The sequence below is a fragment of the Colossoma macropomum genome, unplaced genomic scaffold, assembly GCF_904425465.1.
Source record: "Colossoma macropomum unplaced genomic scaffold, Colossoma_macropomum, whole genome shotgun sequence".
Taxonomy (NCBI): Eukaryota; Metazoa; Chordata; class Actinopteri; order Characiformes; family Serrasalmidae; genus Colossoma; species Colossoma macropomum.
Genome location: NW_023494788.1, coordinates 10,365,395 through 10,385,027, shown reverse-complemented (window position 1 = coordinate 10,385,027; position 19,633 = coordinate 10,365,395). Strand labels below are relative to the sequence as shown.

The 19,633-nt window shown below is 38.2% G+C and overlaps 1 protein-coding gene across 1 annotated transcript in view; it reads left to right on the top strand.

The window, feature by feature from the left end:
• The window catches only part of celsr1b (cadherin EGF LAG seven-pass G-type receptor 1b), an 81,737-nt gene that overhangs the window by 47,476 nt on the left and 14,628 nt on the right, over positions 1 to 19,633 (top strand). The window contains 14 exon segments of the mRNA XM_036568344.1: positions 1,569 to 1,732; positions 1,872 to 1,997; positions 6,692 to 6,858; positions 7,344 to 7,529; positions 8,212 to 8,325; positions 8,459 to 8,633; positions 10,602 to 10,743; positions 13,543 to 13,663; positions 14,686 to 14,869; positions 15,569 to 15,670; positions 15,916 to 16,010; positions 17,280 to 17,489; positions 18,953 to 19,136; positions 19,274 to 19,417. Coding sequence (XP_036424237.1) covers positions 1,569 to 1,732; positions 1,872 to 1,997; positions 6,692 to 6,858; positions 7,344 to 7,529; positions 8,212 to 8,325; positions 8,459 to 8,633; positions 10,602 to 10,743; positions 13,543 to 13,663; positions 14,686 to 14,869; positions 15,569 to 15,670; positions 15,916 to 16,010; positions 17,280 to 17,489; positions 18,953 to 19,136; positions 19,274 to 19,417 — 2,114 coding nt within the window.

The following is a 19,633-nucleotide window of genomic DNA, read 5'->3' as shown; positions in this document are numbered from 1 at the left end:
GTTTTGATAGTGACAATGCTTTAGGTTACACACTGATTTTCAGTCTTTGGGACACATTAATGGGATCTCACTGCTCACTATGTGCTCATGAGACATTCAGTCTCACCTCCTGCTCTAAAATGCAGGGGTGTGGCTAAAATAAGGCTTCGCCTACGGACTAAAACTCTTTTGTGGGACATCATTTTTTAAATGAAGTTTTTTCAAATTAAAAATGAAACTAATGATGAATAATAATAAAAATGAAACAAATGATAAATAAATCTAACTTCATTTTAAAAGAAAATATCTTTAAAACAAAAAAAATGTGGTATTATTTTCACATGTGGAAATTTAGGGGTTATAGTTTGGGATAGCCACCTTCTAATAAAAAGTATCCTATAAACTATGTTTTTGTATATATTTGGCTCATTACTATCTCAGTTAATGCATTGGCTTAAATAGATCATGACATAATCATTGTAAATATCTAAAGTTTGAAACTTTTAAAATTTAAATTGTTTTTTAATAGTCCTTTTTCTGTGGGACCACAGTGTAAACTACTTTGATAAAATGCTCCATATTCATAAAATCACTGTATTATTAACAAAGGATGAAGCAATTAATTTTTTCCTCTGCCAGTACCAAATCCGATACCAGTGCTTCGTTAAGACACTCATATTTAATCATGGCAAATATACAAATGTAAAGATACAGCAGAGGCTGACGTATTATAGTGGAGATGGTCCTACACCATTCTATTTAGGACTGTGAATTTTTTTTAATTATTTAAATTATATTGTCCTAGAGGGCTAACAGTTTTCTCTATTGCAATTGTATAATGACCCTGACTAAGAGTATTGAATGTGAACTGGTCACGTCTGAACAATATACAGTCTGGTTAATAAGGTTATATGGAAATTGTGCATTACTACTATTTGTGCTAATATACGGTATCTGGCTATAAATGTTAGTTCTTTACATCTGGTAAAGTCCATAACAAGTCCAGAACTATGGCTCAGTGCAGCAGTTAAATGCTATAGTCTCTCAGTACTCAGGATGATTTGGGTACTAATCTAATAAACTGAGAATTGTGATTAACAGTTCAGCTGGGAGCAAAAAGCTCAGAGTATGTTCCACAGTACAAAGTTAGTTATCCAGTGATGATTTCCATCATATTCTACATCTAATTGAAATTAAGTCCTTTGGGCTGTGTTATAGTATTTGGCTATGCTATATCATTAGAGCATTACACTGTATGGTACATTTAATAGCTTTTAATCCAAAGCTGAAAACCTTTAAGCCATGGGATTTTTAGTTTTAATGAGCTGTTTCAAAGATGGCCTCTTAAACCTTCTTTCTGACTTAGGCCTGAAGGTTAATTTTTTGATAAAGGATAATACTGTGAACGAAAGAGCCTTTCCGTCTGACACATGATGGAAACTGAATGGCACACCTAAATACTTTCCTTATACAATTGTGAGTAATGTCTGTAAATCTTATAAGTACACATCATCTGCGCTGTAACAGAGTCATAGATTGAAGATAATTTGGGAAACTGTGGCCTGAGGGATGTGCTTGTGTATCTTCAGGTCTCTGGACCTCACAGGGCCTCTCCTCCTGGGTGGAGTACCAGACTTGCCTGAGGATTTCCCAATACGGAACCGTGACTTTGTGGGCTGCATAAGGAACCTTATAATCGACAGCAAGCCCATTGACATGACCAACTTCATCGCCAACAATGGCACCATTGCAGGTTAGATGCTGTATATTTCTCTTGAAGTCTAAGTCACATCCTTCTCTGCAAAATGCAGAACAGTCCTTTCTTGCTTTCAGCTTTTGTGAGCTTGTCATGAGTCATCCTTTAAAGAGTGAGCTTATCTGTGCTCTTCCAGGTTGTCCAGCGAAGAGCAATTTTTGCAGCAGGAGTGCATGTCACAACGGAGGAGTGTGTGTGAACAAGTGGAACACACATGCCTGTAACTGCCCGCTAGGCTATGGGGGAAAGAACTGTGAACATGGTAGGAGAATCTTTGATTCACATTCAAAACCCACGTGTACACACAGAAACACAGTTAAGGGCATACCTGTTGACTTTGCTGGATTGTTTGGGCTATGCTACATTAATTATTACATTATTTGGGATATACTGCATCATTTATTACATTATGTTTACTACGCTACATCACTACAACAATGCCAAACAATTAAAGGTTCTTCCATCACCCTGCTAGAAAAAACAGCATCATCCTTCATAGCTGTTCACCAGCAAAACTAGCATATTACTGCTGCCGGAACAAAACCTTGGATTTCTATTTTTGTTTTTTTTTTCTTTTATTTCTCTGTTTTTGTTTTTCTTTTTTTGACATAATTTGAAAATTCTTATAGTCCTTTACATTGTATGTAAATTTCATTATGAATGGACCAAAAGAAATGGTGCAAAATTACTTGTCTTTTTACTTTGACTTGACTTAAAATCTGGATACATTGACTTACATTAAAAGTAAATGATATTTTTCCTTCCTCTGTAAAGTTTTGTTTTGTTTTGGAGATGTGAGGTTTTGTTCCTACAGCAGCGCTATGGTGGATGCTGGTGTAAAATTTACATGCTGATCACCACTAAAACCAGCATATTTCGTGTTTTGAATGCTGGTATGCCAGTAAACCAGCATGACCAGGCTGGGTGACCAACTAAACCTGCACCAGACCATCACTAGACCAGCTTAAACCAGCATAAACCACTATGCTTGTTTTTTTCAGCAGGTCAGTGATCCTTCTAAAACATGTGTGCTGTCTTGACTAGAAAGGCTAAATGCTGTTAACTTTTCAATAATTGATTGTAACAAATGAAATAATGACAAGCGGATATCAACACTGCTAATAAGCTACCTACCTTATGTTACCCCTGAACTGGACTTTGGTGGCTTCAGATAGGCTACTGTTTTTAGCTAATTTTCTAAATTGTCAGCGCTACAGTATAACTTAGCTGACACACTTTTTGGGTGAGTACATTATCCACCCAGCAAGCATAATGTTAGCTACTTAGCTATGTAGGCTGCACAATTTTGAATGAAATGCACTATGAAAAATAATTACGTGTCTAGCAGATTTATATCAAGATCAGCGTCTGAATGCCCTTCAACTTCTTTAGCTTTCTCCAGCATCTGTGAGCCTCACCTACGTTGTCTTTGCTCTACATTCATCATATTGTTTTCTTTTCAGTTTTTGTTCGTCCATCTTGCTTTGGTTTGTTTGGCTGTGTAAGCAATTGTAGGCAAAACTGGCAGTTGCCATTATGTCCTGTCACAGGGGGTCTTGTTACACCTCAGTAGCTTGTAGCTTGCTAGGTATAACACAAAGTCTGGATAAAGTTTCCCAATATGCACTTAGGCACGGGTAAAATAACTCTTTTTTTCTGATTGAATGTTGATGGTTCACATCACATGTTTTAGCCTGCTGTCTTAAAAATAAAGGTGCTAAAAAGGCATCTTTACCAAAAGGCCAAAAAAGCAATGCCATATCCTGCTTGAATAAACAGCAGAGACCAGCAAAAACAGAATATATTGTGTTTTGGATGCTGATATGCTGTTCAGCAGCAATGGGAAGCTGTTATGCCAAAAGCAGCATATGTTGTGTTTTGTATGCTGGTATGCTGGTCACCCAGCATGACCATGCAAGGTGACCAGCTAAACCAGCACCAGACCAGCATAAACCAGCTTAGATCAGCATATTTTGGTTCCCTAAAGAACTTTTCAGTGTTGTAAATTAGACAGTTAGGGTTAGAATTTCCACATCAAATAAAGTTTCTATACCAGTGAAAAGTTTCTCCTAGAAACATGTCCAGGCCATGAATTAGAGAGATGGTATTTTTTCTTCTGGGCATATTTAATTCACAGTTGCCAGAATGTGAAGAGAATTTTAACAAAATAAATGCTCTGACTGAAAATCGCTGACCCCACCTTTGATCATTCTTCTGATTTAGACACCTATAGCCATTTTCATGTAAAGCAGCTTAGAAGCACAATCAGCTTTCATGCAGAACTGAGAAGATTGTATTATTGTTTTTTCCATTGCTGAGGAGAGTTACTCTGGTTTTCCTTTCATGATTTTATTTTTACTCTCAGGTGGTTTGACTGTCCTGCTTAGGAAAACTGCAGTGTTTGCTGATACAGTGGTCTTCAGAATATTACTACTATTTCTAAAGGGTTTTTGATTGTAAAAATGTTGCCAAAGTTTGGATACCTTGAAGGTCCCACCTTTGGGTTGGGTTTTGAGAACCCTTTGGTGTTAAACCAAATCATTCCTTGATGGCTTGAACCTGTGCGACCTCAGTTTGAATCATACTGGGCATGAAGGCAGGGACGGGCAGCGTGGCAACTGCTAAATGTGATAAAATGTACAGTTCAGTCAAGGGGAGGAAATTGGATCAAAATTGGCTTAACATTTTCAGAGAGCTTAGTTTGACCTAATTCCCTGAAGTCCACTGCTTGGTGTGGTCTGTTGGCTCATTGTACTTGACCAGGACTAGAGGTTACTCTCCATTCTAAAACTGGGATTACTGACATGGCACTCACATTCAACAACTGTGGTTCCATTAACACCTAAGAATGCCAGATTAAAAGCGCCGCAGATCATGTGCAATGAAATTTCACTCCTTTAACACTCTGTCAGCTGTACTGCAGAGTATTTGACCTCCTGTGTGATTGTGTTTTACTGAGGCTATATCTGTGTTATTTGTGATATAAGTTTTTTGTTGCCTGCTATGTGCATGCTTGCTTTTTAGACAGTCTCTAGTTAATTTCATAGCTAGATGAGCTCGCTCTGTGTAGTGTAGCTGTACAGACTTAAAACCCAGCTGAGTGTAAAACCCATTTAGACTGTTTAAAAGATTGATTATTAGTACAAATCATCTACTTTGCAGAGAGACAGAGGCACTGTTTTCGGGAGAGCACGCTTAAAAATGAAGGTGCTAAAAGAGCTCTAAAAAAGAGCCAGAAAGGGTTCTTTGCACAATGCAATGAAAGCACCACTTTTAGTTCCCTAAAGACCCTTTCAGTGGATGGTTCTTTGGAGAACTATGTTTGTAAAAGAGATGTGTGAGTGTGAAGAACATGTTTAAAGTTGAAAAAACTTCCACACAATGTAAAATTGGTACAGAACCTATATGTTAAGTAAATTGTAAATTAAGGCTTTAAAAGGTTCTTCACACTCACAAATCTCTTTTCAAACATGGTTTTTAAAGGAACCATAAGTCTTCTATGGCATCGCTTAAAGAACCCTTTGATGAACCTTCTGTAGCATCTGTTTTTAAAACTACTTGTGGCCCAGTGGATAAGTCTTTATTAAACATTTTTTTCATATATAAATGAGATGTGTGAGTGTAAATAACCTTTATAAAGTTGAAAGAACCTCCATGTGATGTAAAGTTTCTATGCGAATTAGCAGAGCATTTTTCCTAGTGAAGAACCATTTAGGAATCTTTAATTTTGGCTTAGTGATAAATAAGGCTTACAAAATGATAATTGAACAGTTTTTAAAATTTTATTAAAAAGGATATGATGTGCACTTTTGTATCTGCAGTCTCCTCACCATTTTACCATTCAGAAAATGCCAGATTGTGCAACCACACATTCATTAAAAAAAATTATATTTTATATATTTTTTTATTTACCACCAATGAAAATGTGTATAATTAGTCTTCGTACTTAGACACTTGTATAAACCTTTGTCCTTGAACCTTTTCAAGTGTATACCTACATTTTTCAACTAAATAAATATTATTATAATAATAACACATTTCCTGTGGTCACACCACCTGACTTGGTAAACTGAACCAGCGTGACCATGACTCAAAAATTACAGTTTTTTCAATATTTGTGAAAAGACTCCTGGCCTGGGCATTGCACTATAAAGTTCATTTGGGTTCTTCTTTATGGTGCAATACATTACCCACTCTTTCTTATAAGCATGTCAGAATAAAGGTTTTTTATTGTTGACTGTGCCATGTGACATTTGAAGGAATCAGAATTTACAGATGAATGTTTTTCAATGAGTTGAATATTTCTAAATTGGCCCTATTTTGCATCATCTTATGATTTTACAGGTTTCAAACATGTCATGCCAAACTATTTTATTACAAAATTTATATGTCTAAATTTTTACTTTTTAATGGTTAGTATTTGTAATAATGACAGGTTAGAGCTTGGCCTGAGTATATGGCTGGACGGTCGCACCGCCTGATGATTTTTTGTTTTGGTACACTGAAAATGTGTTCATATAAAGGAGGTATTGTAGGATAACATGATACATATCATGTATTTATTGACTTGGACACACTGTCACTGGACTCACAGTCTCTAATGTCTCTAATGTTAAGATGCGGCCTACTCGCAGTGCCGTGTTTTGTGAGAGAAAATGCATCAGCTCAGACTTTCTCCTGTTGCTCCATTCTGTCTGGTCTTGACATGCTGAAGTAAAATATCTTGCCTCAAGCAGTGAGTAAGAATGCCGGTCGATTCTCATTCGGAAGCAGGATCCTGGTTGACTAGAACACAATTGGCAATTCACAGTCGGGATTAATCCTGCCTCAGTTCAGAAAACATGTTGCAACATCAAAATCTTTCTTTTCTTGTGCATGCATGGTTAATTAAGCTCAAATAATAGTACCAGTATAGACATTCTCTGGTCTGCTGTTGAAATGCTCTTCTCTCTGCAGTAATGCCCTCACCTCTGCACTTTGATGGCCATGCCATGGTTTCATGGAGTGACCCTGACATCACCATAGCGATCCCCTGGTACATCAGCCTGATGTTTCGCACCCGTAAAAGCACTGGCACTTTGCTTCATGCTATTGCTGGGGAGCTGTCCAAATTCAGCCTGATAGTAAGTGCATCCTCAGTTACTGCTGACCAATTTACAAACTGCTGAAGGCAAGAACTGACTGAAATTAAGAAGATCCCTTTGGCTTTAGCAGTTCACTTGAGCTTCTGTGGCTTGCAAAGCTATAATTTGCCCCCATTATTTAATAAGGGAAGGTGGTATAGAACAGGCTGTTACACTGAGTAAATAAAAATTTACTCCGTTGAACAGCAGATATATTATTCAGTTATTGGTCTTAAAAAGAGGGGGACAGGTATTAGACCCCTGGTCTTAAGCCTTATTATCCAGGAACTACTTTGTCTTACTCTGTTACTGCCCTGAAACCACTATGCATGGTGTGTTTATGAAACTGGAGGACTGAAGTCTAGACCAGTCAGCAAGTTCTTTGAGTTTAAGGGGTTAAAAGAAAGTGTCTTAGCTGCTGATTGTTTTTACCATTATCACTTGGTTTCTGTAGCAGTCTCTTACTTTTTCTGTCTTTCTCTCAGGTCGGTAACAGGCAACTGCGCTTCCAGGTGTTTCTGGGGTCTCGGCGGGTGGCTCTGCTGGAGTTCCCGCAGGTCCGGGTAAATGACGGGGAGTGGCACCACATCCTGGTAGAGCTCAAGAGTGGGAAAGATGGGAAAGACATTAAGTACATGGCCCTTGTGTCTCTAGACTATGGCATGTTCCAGGTATGTACTGACCATGAGATACGGTCCACTACGTCCTCCTGCAGACTCCTTTCATCTTCAGACTAGGGCTGAAAGATTGATTGTTTTATATTGAAACAATTTTGCACAATTTTCAAATAGCAAGAGTTGTAGTGTTAATTATAGCCTGCAGGTTTTACATGGAGATTTTCTACCTAATAACACAGAGCTTGTGAACTGCCTGTGGATGAATTAGACCAATCAGAAGCATTCAAACACCTACAGGATGCGTACATGACAGCACAACCACAACTCACAGTCTGGTGCACTATGTTCTATGCTGAAGCCTGAAGGCAGAAAAAATGGATACACTGGTCTTCTTGGCTAACGAAAACAGGCCTGAGCCATATTTTATAGAAAGTACTCACAATTTAAATCACTGCCACAATATTGGTCCAGAAATCTCAATATTTTCCCCAAATCAGCCCTACTCCAAACTACCTCCTGGTGTTCAGTAAATATGATGTACAATCACTGTAATTGATTCTAGGAATGTGAATAATACACAAGCGCTAAAATTGGGGAAAAAAGTCATTTTAAACAATGTGAAAAGCTCAAAATTGACAAACAGGAGGTTCCAATTTATTTTGTCTGCATTTACCAGTGTATTTATTTGAGATATTTGAGTGTGGGTGGTATTAGGTGATCTGTGTGCTGTGTGTAGAGGACAGTGGAGATCGGGAATGAACTGCCAGGTCTGAAGGTGAGGGGGCTTTGGATAGGTGGCCTGCTGAAGAAGGACGGCTCTGTGCTCAATGGCTTCAACGGCTGCATGCAGGTGAATGCTGGTCAATTTTACTCGCCAGTTTTGTCCTAACCAGTTTTAGTCAAAACCTGCTAGCTAGGTCTACCGATGTTACCCACACACATATGCACATTGTCTCACACATTAATGGACTGTCATTGTGCAGGGTGTGCGGATGGGAGAGACCTCCACCAACACAGTGAACATTAACATGCGGCAGGCTCTGAGGCTGCATGTAAAGGATGGTTGTAACATACCTGACACGTGTATGTCCAACATGTGTCCCACACACAGCCATTGCAGAGACAACTGGGCCTCACACTCCTGTGTGTGTGAGCCAGGTAAGACCAGCATTTCGCTATCTAATCTCCATTTGAAGGATCTGTATCACATGATCACTTACTAAAGTTAATAAATTAAAACTTCTTACCTGGGCTTGCATTCCAAATGAATCAGTATACTGGTTGAAATTCTTCCCCACAATTATACTGGTACGGCACAATGCTAGTGCTAATACTAGCTTGTTTAGAGACAGGGGTGTTTCAAATGGAAATGAAAACCAAGTAGAGCCTATACACCTCCCATTGTCTAATGCGTTGCATCTGAAGTAGTCCACTTTGTTGTTGAGTCAGTGGACATAAAGGAATGGATGGTCTTTTGGGGTTAGTCTAAGGCTATGTTCAGTCTGCCAGCCCAAATCCAGTTTTTGGCATTTCCAGATTGTATCCAGATTGAATTTTGATAGTCTGGACAGCAAAAAAAAACCCAACAAATCCTATTTTTACAAATCGGGTCCAAAGTTAGAAATGTGAAATGTTTGAAATGTTTGAAATGTGATTCCAATTGGATTTTTACAGATGCGTCTCAGTCTGGACACTCTGGTGGCTCAAATCAGATTTCAAGGTGCCTTTTGCGTCTCTTACAACACGGCCGCAACTTCACAGCATGATTGTTTGGAGGACGAGATGATGCACCTCCATCTCTGCTGCATCCACATTTGAAATCTGTGTCAGCAGTGTAGTTACATAGTTACTGATGCCTACGTCGTTACCATAGCAACCCGTGCAGATAGGTTGGTGATGTCTGGATACACAAACCTGATCTGATCACTTGTAAATAACAGTGCAGACAGTCATCTCAAAAGATCTGATTTAAGGAACAAATCCGATTTGCCTGCGGTCTGAAAATAGCATTATCCTAAAGCTGTTGTCTCCCACCCTGGTCCTGGAGAACTACCTTCCTGCAGAGCCCAGATCCAAACACAGTTTGCCAGACCTGCTCCAGCTAATCATTCTCTTCCCAAGTCTCTCATTGGCTGGATCAGATGTAGTAGAGTTAAGTGAGGCGGGGCAGCTTATTGGAACTAAAGAAAGGTAGCTCTCCAAGAGCAGGGTTGGAGACCACTGGCTTAAAGGAATACTCCAGAGCAGAGCAATAGCCATGCTTGTTTCCTCTCTTGCTGCCCAAGGAGCTGGTCAGCTGCCTGACAATGCTGTGTTTCAGCCCAGCTGTGTGGCAGCTGGTACTGAAGTGTGAACAATTGTTATATTTTTTGCAAATTATATGGGGCACATGAAGGAGAGAAATGACCTAAGAAATTTGACTTTATTTGAATTTCCCATTCTGCCTTAAATGGTGCAGCGGTTACATTCAGGTGAATGTAAGAATTTAACTGCTGCTCTATTTGAGGTGGAACAGAAAATTCAAACAAAAAAGCTGACAAATAAGAAAACAGCTACAACCTCCAAAAGTAAGACGGAAAACAACATTTAACCGATTTTTGCCAGGCTCACAGGGCTAGTATTAGAAAGCAATATTGACATAGGTTTATCTGTATATTGTTCAGTTTTACATTTACTTTTTTTGCACAAAAAGACATCCCAGATTAACAAACCACTGTTAATCCACAAAAATATATATAATACGTATGCTGTGATATATTGAAATCATCAGAAATTTTAATTAAACCGTGATATAATTTTTTTTCATTTAAAGATTAGATTAGGTTGAAAAACACTGAAGTATTCTTTTAGGCACAAAGTTTGGAGAAAGGTGTGCGTGAGTCTCCGCTCTGCTGCATTTATGAGCTTTTGTAAAACAGGGCTCAAACCTGCAATCATAATTGGCACTAAACACTTAAAAGAAGTTGGCAAAAATGAAGGACTGATTCAAAGAAGAAAATCTGAGTTTCCTGCCAATATATCAAATTGCGGTCCTGGTGAAAAGCTGGCGTGTAGGTCTGTGTGGGTATCTGTGTGTATTCATGTGTGAAATATCTGTATTGCCGCTGTGTCCCTGCTGTGTGTCAGGTTACTTTGGGCGAGGTTGTGTGGACGCGTGTCTGCTGAACCCATGTGAACACACCTCCAGCTGCGTTCGCAAACCGGCCACCAAACACGGCTACACCTGCAAGTGTGGACACAACTACTATGGGCAGTACTGCGAGCACAGGTACAGTTCATTTTCTCTGGCCTTCTCCACACTATGTTGAAGTGCCAGGGTTTATGTGGTTCGATGTGATACAGATCTGATATTTTAGTGCTGTGTGAACACAAAAATAGTTTTTTGGTAACACTTTCTATGAATGTCACCTTTGTAAGCATCTATAAACACATTCATAACGTGTTATAATGCATTCATAAGGCATTATAAACGTGGCTATAAATATTTATAAAAAATCATTACATGTTTTAGCCATGTTTATTATGCATTATGAATTGTTAATATGATACATCATAAGTACTGTTCATAACAAATTATAAGAGCTCATAAGTCGTATTTGTCCGCTCTAAGTAAAGTGAAGCATACTGTACCAAAGTCTCCTCCAGTGTTAAGAGTGAGGCTTCAAGTTGAAGGATTTACTGAAGAATTTACTGAAACACTAAAACATACACAATAAAGCACATTACAGGCTTCAAATGTCAGATTTTAAACTAGTGCTGCCATCAGTGTTTTACCCAATGTGGGAAGGCCAATTTACACCACCGTTAGCCCGGCACTAACTTAACACTGCATATCCAAGAGAACGCTAGCTGAAATAAGCATTACTGTACTGTATAGTGTTGCAGAGTGAAGGGTTCTAGCGCTTGATGTTAGAACCAGTGAGGGAACAAATTACAATGACAGCACTCTACTATCTCGCCTCTCCCTCTCCAGGCCTTCACTCCACAGTGACCTCACGCTCAGTGTGATGTCAGAGGGGGTTCAGGGGAGGGGCTTGGTTTGCTGTGACATAATGTAACATTTAAAGTGAGAACTCTGGTTAAGAAAAGCACATTGTAACAGTAATTCTAGGCTGGACAGCCTGTTTGGAGCATCTGAGTATTCAGGACTGAAGCCCCAAAGATGCAGCCCAAACAGCACCAGCAGTGAAAAATAAAATACTGAAAATCTCAGGGCGTAAATAAACTTTGTATTTGTCTTTACTTTAAACTCTCCAAGCTGGGACTGACTTCTCTGGCACTGACAGTATAACATGTTATTAACACTATTTATAATGCATTATATTAACAATTCATAATGTATAATAAACATGGCTATAAAGTGTAATTCAGTGTAATTCATTTTTCTAAATATTTATAGCCATGTTTATAATGCTCTATGAATGCATTATAACATGTTATAAATGAGTTTATAGATGCTTCATAGAAAGTGATACCAGTTTTTTTTTATGAAATTTGAGCCACTTTCGCATGTGTTTCCATTTTAGAAGTGAGTGAAACACTATAAAGGGTCATCTGCTCATTAATGAATTCTTTCTTCTTTTTTCCTCAATAGTTTTGAATATTTCAAATGAATTTCTTTGCCTTTTGATCTCTTCCGTAAAAGCTTTCTGCAAACATTAACAGTATTTGTTTTCTCAGAACTTGTTACCTGAACCTGTTACAAATAGATTTAAAAATTAGATTATAACAGTAGCGTAACTGTAGAAATGGGAGTAGCATAACTGTAGAAATGGGTGTGGTTTATCTATCAAAATGAATGTAACGTAACTATGGAAATGGGTGTAGTTTACTTACTGAAATGAGTGTAGGGTAACTATGCAAACGGGTGTAGTTTACCTGTGGAAATGGGTGTAAACTATGGAAACGGGTGTAGTTTACCTGTGGAAATGGGTGTAGGGTAACTATGGAAATGGGTGTACTGTATGGAATTTGATGCAGTGTAACTATGGAAATGTGTGTAGTGTAACTATGGAAATGGGTGTAGTGTAACTATGGAAATGGGTGTAGTTCACCTGTGGAAATGGGTGTACTGTAACTATGGAAATGGGTGTAGTTCACCTGTGGAAATGGGTGTAGGGTAACTATGGAAATGGGTGTAGTTCACCTGTGGAAATGGGTGTAGGGTAACTATGGAAATGGGTGTAGTTCACCTGTGGAAATGGGTGTAGGGTAACTATGGAAATGGGTGTAGTTCACCTGTGGAAATGGGTATAGTGTAACTATGGAAATGGGTGTAGTGTAACTATAGAAATGGGTGTAGTTTACCTGTGGAAATGGGTGTAGTTCACCTGTGGAAATGGGTGTAGGGTAACTATGGAAATGGGTGTAGTGTAACTACGGAAATGAGTGTAGCATGATATGGAAATATGGAATAGTTTATTTATGGAAATTAGTGTAGCGTAATTATGAAAATGGATGTAGTGTACTGATGGAAATGAGTGTAGCATATCATAGATTTCAAAATGGGTGTCGAAAAAACTAATTAAGGCTTTAAGGTTTTGTTTTCCAGAATTGGGTTTTGAAGTTAATTTTTATTAATTTTCTTTCAAAATTTCACATATAACAGTAGTAGAGGCCAAATACCTGAATTACCTGTACATCATCATGAATTTCTAAGTATGTGCACTCCTAGTGGTGTCCAAGCAGGTATGTTCTGTATACCTGTGCGTCATGTAGACTACACCTCTGCTTTTATATACCTCTGGCACGTGCGATTGCTTTGATTTGTGGAGGCTTTTGATGTCTCTTTCAAAGTGAAATGTGTTTCAGATGAGCTAAGTGTGCTGTTTGGTCTGGTGGCTTTGGGGTTTGAGCATGAAAAGAGAGTGTTAAGTACACTCCTGCTTTTCCTTTTGGCAAACGAAGAGAAGCTTCTTCAAACTGAGTTGCCTCCACTCTGGGTGTTCACTCTTCAGCCGTTTGATGTTTGTTTTGCTTTTTGCAGTCAGTTAATATGCTCCATCTCTCTCTCTCCTTCTCTCTCATTCACTCCCTCTCTCTCTTTCTGACACAAACGCACACTCAGAGGAGACCAGCCATGTGCTCGAGGATGGTGGGGCTACCCAACCTGCGGCCCATGCAACTGTGACGTCAACAAAGGCTTCAAAAGGGACTGTAACAAGACAACGGGTGTGTGCAGCTGCAAGGTATGAACTACAGAGGGTGCCTGTGGAGCCTCAAGCGTCCTCTTCTTGTTTTAATAAATACTTTGGTGTATTTAAGAAAGGATGAAAGAATTTACTACTTTTATTAAATGTATAGTTGGTACAGTTCTGGAAGTCTTGCAAATGACTAATTGTCTTGCTTTCAACTGGACAGATGTGCCAAATTCTTGACATATATATTTGACAGTGCTTTATTGTAATGATCAATTTCAGGCAGTTAAGGTGAAAGGAAGATTCTTCACTGGCATTAAAAAAGAACTAATGCACTTACATTGCCAAAATTATTTTATATGATAAGAAATGACACATTTTAGAATCTGTGAAAATGTAAAATGAGAACTTTTAATATTAAACATTAAACATTAAGCAATCCAAAACTGCAATACTAGATTGAAGTGCACTGACAAAACTGAGTTCAACTGACTACATTGTTTCCACATGAGTAAAATATACTACATTTACATAATTATTGTGTGAAGTTTAGTGCTGCACCAAAGGTTCAGCCAAAAAAGGAAAAAAGCACAAAAAATTTGGCCCCAAAGTAAATAAATAAATAAAAGAACAATAAATAGGTCTACAATGAGATTTCAAAATCTAAGAATTTACAAATAATTTTATTTGTGATAAAAATGAGAAACAGGGATTCACTTCGTTCTCCTGTGCCAGTAGTGCAGCGCATTCAAACAGCTTAACAGAGTGGCAGCATACAAACAGTTAGTTGCCATATATAGCCGAGGTTTTTGACATGACAAAAAAAGTGTGTCTTGAATTTTGTTCTTGAATTTTGTGTCAGGCATTAATTTCCTTCTGTGCATGACTAGTAGGTGTAATAAAGTATATATTTTATTTATGTGGAAATATTTTATATTAATTCAAATTTCAATTCCTGACTTTTTGTATAAAAGGAAAGATCACAAAGTAACTGATGTCTTTACAATATTCATTATGCACACACAGTTGAAAGTGGCTTTAGTTTGTGTTTCTTTTGTTTCTTGGCCTTTCAGGATAATTACTATCGTCCAGCTGGCAGTGACACCTGTTATCCATGCGAGTGTTTCCATCTTGGCTCTCAGAATCGGACCTGCGACCCACTGACCGGCCAGTGCCCCTGTAAGATGGGAGTAGTGGGACGCCAGTGTAACCGCTGTGATAATCCCTTCGCTGAGGTGACCGCCAACGGCTGTGTGGGTACGTAACAGGTCAATTACAAAAACAAAGCAGCTAAATGACCAGGGTAGCCTTCGTAACAGTTCAGATACTCTTTGTGAAATAAACATCTGAATGAGCAGAAAAAAAAGGATTTGACATTTGATTAATATATTATAGTATATTATTTGGATGAATGTCATGCTGGTATATTTTAGGGATCCACCAATGTGGGAATTCTAGGCTGATGCCAGTATCTGATATTTTTCATGCATACCAGTCGATGCTGATACATAAGCATTTATAAAACCTAAGAGGTAGAAATAAATAGTGTTGGATTAGCATTATAGGAAAATGTAATATTTATTTGTAGAGAGTTCCAAATGTATTGTAAATGTATACCCAACAACCTGCTTTGGATTGTAACTTATTACAGCACACACAGCATGACTCTAATAGTGTAATGCTTTTATTATGAATGCTTATACCACTTATGTGAAATGCTTTAATGCCATTAATAATATGAAGCTGTGTAATAGTGTTGGGGGATTACCATGAGGATAACTGAGGACTGTTTTTAATAAGGTCAGATCATTAAGCGCCCATGACTCAGAAGCCTCGTTAGTGACATTAAACAACATTGGTTCCTTATTGTTAGCCTCTCTCTCTCTCTCTCTCTCTCTCTCTCTCTCTCCCTCCCTGTTGCTCTAACTCTTACTCTTATTTAATACTCTCTCCTAGTGGTTTATGAGGGCTGCCCTAAGGCCTTTGATGCTGGCATCTGGTGGCCTAAGACTATGTTTGGTGGCCCAGCAGCGATGAACTGTCCCAAAGGATCTAGTGGTGAGTTAACACCTAAAGTACCACAAGCCTTATTAAAAAATGATCAGTTTAAACTAAAATAACTGTGTTCTTGTCAACTAAATACTACGACTAAAATGAAGGAAAGCAGAATAACAGTTTAGATAAAAAGTAATGTTCTTCACAAATCAAAATCTGACGGTACGCTTCCGATGGTTTTGTTCATGAGGATGGACATCCTTTTATCCATCCTCTTATTGCGCTTTTCCTCTGTATGGTCCCTGTAGGCACTGCTGTTCGCCACTGCAGTGATGAAAACGGCTGGCTTCCTCCAGAGCTCTTCAACTGCACCTCTCACAGCTTTGCCAAGCTCAGGAAGGAGGTGTGCTTCTCTTTCTTTTGTCTTTATAGCAGGGGTCTCAAACTACCAGCCCTTGGGTCGGATGTGGCTTGCACGACAGCTTCATACAGTCCGTCTCATATTTACAATTTATTCTAAAGACTGGCCCACAATTTTTTTTTCATTTTTCGTTTGTTTCACCCACAAAGCACTGTGGCTCGTTGCCCAACAAAAGCTATATAAAATCAACTTGGACTGATGCTTACACTGTTAAGCAAAAATAGAGTAAGAAGCCATGGCTGTAATTTAACTGTCTTAGCTATTTAGTTAAATCTGCCTTTGTGGATTCATTCATGATATAACATGAATGACATGATAGAATATTAGATACATTATGTCAAGATTAATAAATGAATGGAATTATCAAACAGATCCACTGAGAACACAGATGAGCTGCTCTCTTTGCCAGCGCTTAATTAAATAATGCTACCACAATAAACTGTTAAATTGAAAAAAAATAACAATAATAATAATGTAATAATTATTATTATTAGTAGTAGTAGTAGTTGTTGTGGTTTGTGGTGACAGAAGAATTCATATTGAACATTGACCAAGGTGCGCCTAAGTAATCATATTTATTAAATTGTTTAAATTATTACTCGGGGGAAAAAGTGGGAGATTTTCCCATATTTTTGTTGAAAATGTTAGGTAAAAACTTTATGGAGTTAAACCAACCCCCATGGAGAAGACCACCTGGCTAGTTGCCCCCAGGTAATTCAAGTTTGAGAACTCAAATTTAGAGCCTCTAATACTCCTCTCCACAGGCACCTTCATCAAGCACTGTAAAAAATGTTACTAGGTTAAAGTAAACAATACTCAGATAACATCAGAAGTTGCCAATTCAGTCTGGCAAGTCTTAACAAGTTCAAATTGTATTCTTATATTTCTAAAGCATGTTATCAAATTCCTTCTCATATGTTTTGTGTTAAAACCAGTTGAACTAGAATTAATTGGGTTCAAATTTGGAAACAGAATTGACCTGCAAGTTTTTTTAGTTGAAAAAGCACTGCAAACTGTTGCCCTGACCGGTTGAATCCTACACTTATTAGTCACCAACCGCTATGAATTAGTAAGTAACCACTATAAATTATTTATTACCTACTAAGACTTATTCAGTAACTACTATAAAACTAATATGTTATGAGAGTGAGGAACTGAAGAATGGACATACATGCAGGCTTAGGGGTTACATTTTTAAGCAATTCTTACAGTCAGTCGACAGCTCACTGTTTGCTGTGTCTTTTGACTCAGGTTGAGGATCTCCATGCTAACTCCTCCAGACTGGACGGTGAGCGGTCTAAAAGTCTGGCGGCTATGCTGCACGCTGCCACTGGACACACACAGCACTTGTACGGGAGTGATGTGAGGACAGCCTATGAGCTGATGAGAAGCATCCTTCAGAGAGAGAGCCTGCAGCAGGGCTTCGACCTGTCTGCCACACATGACTCCACCTTCAACCAGGTGCAGCACAGGAGCATGTTAGCTTAAGCCGTAAATGCACGGCTATTTAGTCAACCACTAATATCCAACTAGTGTATCTTTTACACTTAGGAGGTTTTATTTAAACATAGGCCCTAAAGTTCATAGACCTGGTGTTCTGGATTCAGATTAAATCTAGTTTGACTGAAGGACAATGTAAGTAGTGTTTGTCCAGAAAAAAAATCCCGTAGTCTTATTATTAAAAGTGTACACATAGAGTGTTATGCAGAATCTTATGCGGCCCAAGAAAAGTGTTTAAAAATATTTATTTGGGCAGTAAATGTGTTTTTCTTCCAGTACCAATTCTGCTTGACATTAGAATAATAAAGACAAACATAACATAAATACAGTAAACATGTAACCTTATTTTGTTTTAAAAAGTTATTAATGTAGGTTGGATGAATACAGTTAGAAGAACACATGTTTAGTTCCTGACTTCTCAAGGCACTCTAGTCAAATGGAGTTGTTCAGTTCCATCAGCAACACCTGATTTAATTTAATGAAGGATTGATTAGATAAAGTAGCCACGTTGTTATGGATTGCGAAACTTCAAAGAAGTTTCCGAATCCTGCTTTCATTTGGTTTATACTTGCTTTTCAGAGTGTGTTGTGAACCTGTCACACTATGACTGGCTCAGATAGAGAGTGGATTAAAGTAAACAAATTAAATACACCCCTTACCCAGGTCTCAGAGAGCCTTATAGGGAACAAATAATAATCAGGCATGTACTTGTATATTAAAATGTTTACACAAAGATGAGAATGCAGAATTTAACCCCTTACATGGCCAGGGCATATTGGGCTTATTGTAAAAGTACAGAGGAAAACACAGCATGAGGATTATAATTGATTACAATAATATTCCATAAAGTTGGCACATTTTTTGGCCACAAATTTCTTCAGGCTATTTTTAAACATTGAAAAAAATAAACAAACAAAAAATATAGTTCTTTACATGTATTGTACTGATACATAAATATTCACTGCTTGGTAAATAGTTCCTCCAGTCAAATTTGTGTATCAGTGTATTTATAGTTTTTATTATTTTATTATTATAAAAGAATGAAATTTGGTTTTCTGATGTATTGAAACATTTCTCAAAGAATCATAATTGAACAGAAGTGATCAGAGGTCAGAGATTTACTGGACACTATACTAGACCTAGGGCTGGACGATTTGACAAGCAAATCTAATTGCGCTTTTTCTGACCGTTATTCCAACTGCAATTAAAATGCAAATATTATTCTATAAATTAAACTCCAAATTAAACTTTTTTACCTCACATCGTTTTTTTAGGCTTTGATGGTAATTGTAGTGTTGCCACGCTGCAATACTTTGAAAAATCCACTCTTACAAATCGCAACTGGACCCTCACATACCTGTAATAATGTGAAATAAGGTTATAAAGTGGGTTGTCAGTAATGCTGTGTTTTGTGATAATTCTAGGACATTGTTAGAGCGGGCAGTGCTATACTGGACCCTGAGAATAAGGCTCATTGGGAGCAGATTCAGCACTCGGATGGAGGTAGCGCCTCCCTGCTGCGTCATTTCGAGGAGTACAGCGGCACCTTGGTGCAGAACATGCGGAAGACCTATCTGAAACCTTTCACCATCATCACCAACAACATAAGTGAGTACTTCAAACACTACCTTTAACCAACTTCTGGCCAACCTACTGAAGATTTTTAGACTGTTGATGCTGTTTTTTCAGTGCTTTATATTGATATATTCACAGTAGAGCTCATAAGCCTTCCTTGTTGTGGTCAGTTGTTTCAGTGGACTTCCTGGACTCCTCTACTCCCGACCCGTCAGAGCTCCCTCACTTTCAAGAGATACAGGAGTCCTATTCCAAAGAGCTGGAATCCTCTGTGCTTTTTCCAGACTTATTTATCAAGCCAGCAGAGAGCACAGGTAGATATCAAACCTTCTCACCTCTATTTTAAAGCAGTGGTTCAGCAAATTTGAACAATTTTCCCCTCAGATACAGTCAGTCTGCCAAGACTTGCTTAGTGCCGAAGTTTAGTTTTGCGCTGCAGTTATGAGGCTATTGTTGCTAGCAAGCAATAGAAGCTCATACTATTCACTCCCCAGTCCATGCAGCCTGTTTTAAATGAATTTTTTCTGTGA